The sequence below is a fragment of the Ceratina calcarata genome, unplaced genomic scaffold (genome assembly GCF_001652005.2).
Source record: "Ceratina calcarata isolate Rehan_Ccalc_2016 unplaced genomic scaffold, ASM165200v1 scaffold147.2, whole genome shotgun sequence".
In the NCBI taxonomy this organism is placed as follows: Eukaryota; Metazoa; Arthropoda; class Insecta; order Hymenoptera; family Apidae; genus Ceratina; species Ceratina calcarata.
The window spans coordinates 879,581-881,081 of NW_017135881.1; the positions used below are offsets into that span (position 1 = coordinate 879,581).

The 1,501-nt window shown below is 29.3% G+C and overlaps 1 protein-coding gene across 1 annotated transcript; it reads right to left on the reverse strand.

Moving 5' to 3' along the window:
- Positions 1-693, reverse strand: Pfdn2 (prefoldin 2; the record flags this gene model as incomplete). Its single annotated transcript, XM_026819317.1, has 3 exons — positions 397-693; positions 196-319; positions 1-117 (listed from the first exon to the last, which is right to left on the reverse strand). Coding segments are annotated over exons 1-3 (387 nt in total), but the record flags the coding sequence as incomplete, so codon positions are not given.
- Between the last annotated feature and the right edge of the window lie 808 nt (positions 694-1,501).

Sequence of the window (1,501 nt, forward strand, 5' to 3'; positions counted from 1 at the left end):
CCTCTGCGGTTGTTGCATATCATGTTGTATTGTAATATTATGCTTCTCTTTGAATTCATTTATTTCAATTCCTTTTTTCGTTAGCTGCTCATTCAAGTTATCTATGACTTTTATTAACTGCAAATCATAGAACATCATAGAAAATATGTTATAAAATAAATCCATTTAACTAGTGGAAGATTAAACAAATCTAACCTGTTCTTTGTTTGTTACCAATGCAGGCATTACGTCTTCTACAATACATTCACATAAGACACCTCCAGTCATTCGATAGCATTTCCTCTTTGGATCTACATTTTTTAGAGTATCAATTACAGTTCTAAAAACAATAAACGGTATTATGAGACAACATTCGTAAATGATAGAAATTACCACTATAGGTTAGGAAACACGTACTTGTGTTCATTTAATCCCATCTCCATTTCTGACAATTTATTAGCCATCGCCCTTTGTTCATTGCGAAGCATTTGAAATTCCGACAATATTTCTGTAGTAGACTTCGTGCTTTTCGCAGACTTGCCTGATTTTTTATCACTAGCCATATTAGGACCTTTATATCACTTTTTCATCCGTCCGTGACTCCCGTAACTCCGTGAACAATTCTGAACAATTCGGTGACGTACGATGGACGTACGATTCATACACACTACGATCAACAGCGATTGTGATGCACTAACACTTCTTTACTATCACATTTAAATTCGAAGCCGATATAATAACGAATTGTGAAATAAATACACGTACTTATGTACGTACATACATTTATAAAAACATAAATTGGAATTATTAATTTCGTACATAATTAAAAGAATGTTTTCACAAAAAGGATTAATTTCTCTCTCTTACTATTCGGAGTTAGAAGGATAAAAAATTAGACTCTATGCTTGTATAGATACAATTAAAAAAAACAATATTCATAAAATCTTTTATTTTATTTTTACCTTTTTTTATTACATTTCATGGAATTAGAATTCCATTTTGTGCGTATCATTTTCTATTTTCCATTTTTTTTTACAAATGTCTTACAAAAATTAAATGACTAAGTAATACATATCTTAGTACAATCTAAGAAAAATAATGTATTATAGCCGAAAGCAATACTTAATACTCCATTCAATGAATGGACGTTTTGTTTATCATCATACTTCATACATAAATAACAGATGTGTCCCATAAAACTACTTGCAATGTCTATATAATTGTAAAAATTAAAAGGAATATTTATAGACGTAATATGAAGATTTGAAACGTACTATAATCTTACACAACATAATTTATGAGCATAGGCAAGTAATGCATTCTTAGCACTTTTGATGGTGATACACCGAATACATTTTTAGGCATGTATAAATTTACGCATATATCAAATTATTTCAATCCTCGATATCCTCATTTAGATATTAAATAGGAATGCGCATAAGAGTATTATAACGTTAGAACTTTTTCAGTGTAACAATAAGTTTCATTATTATACTGCTCATTTCATTATACATTTATAATA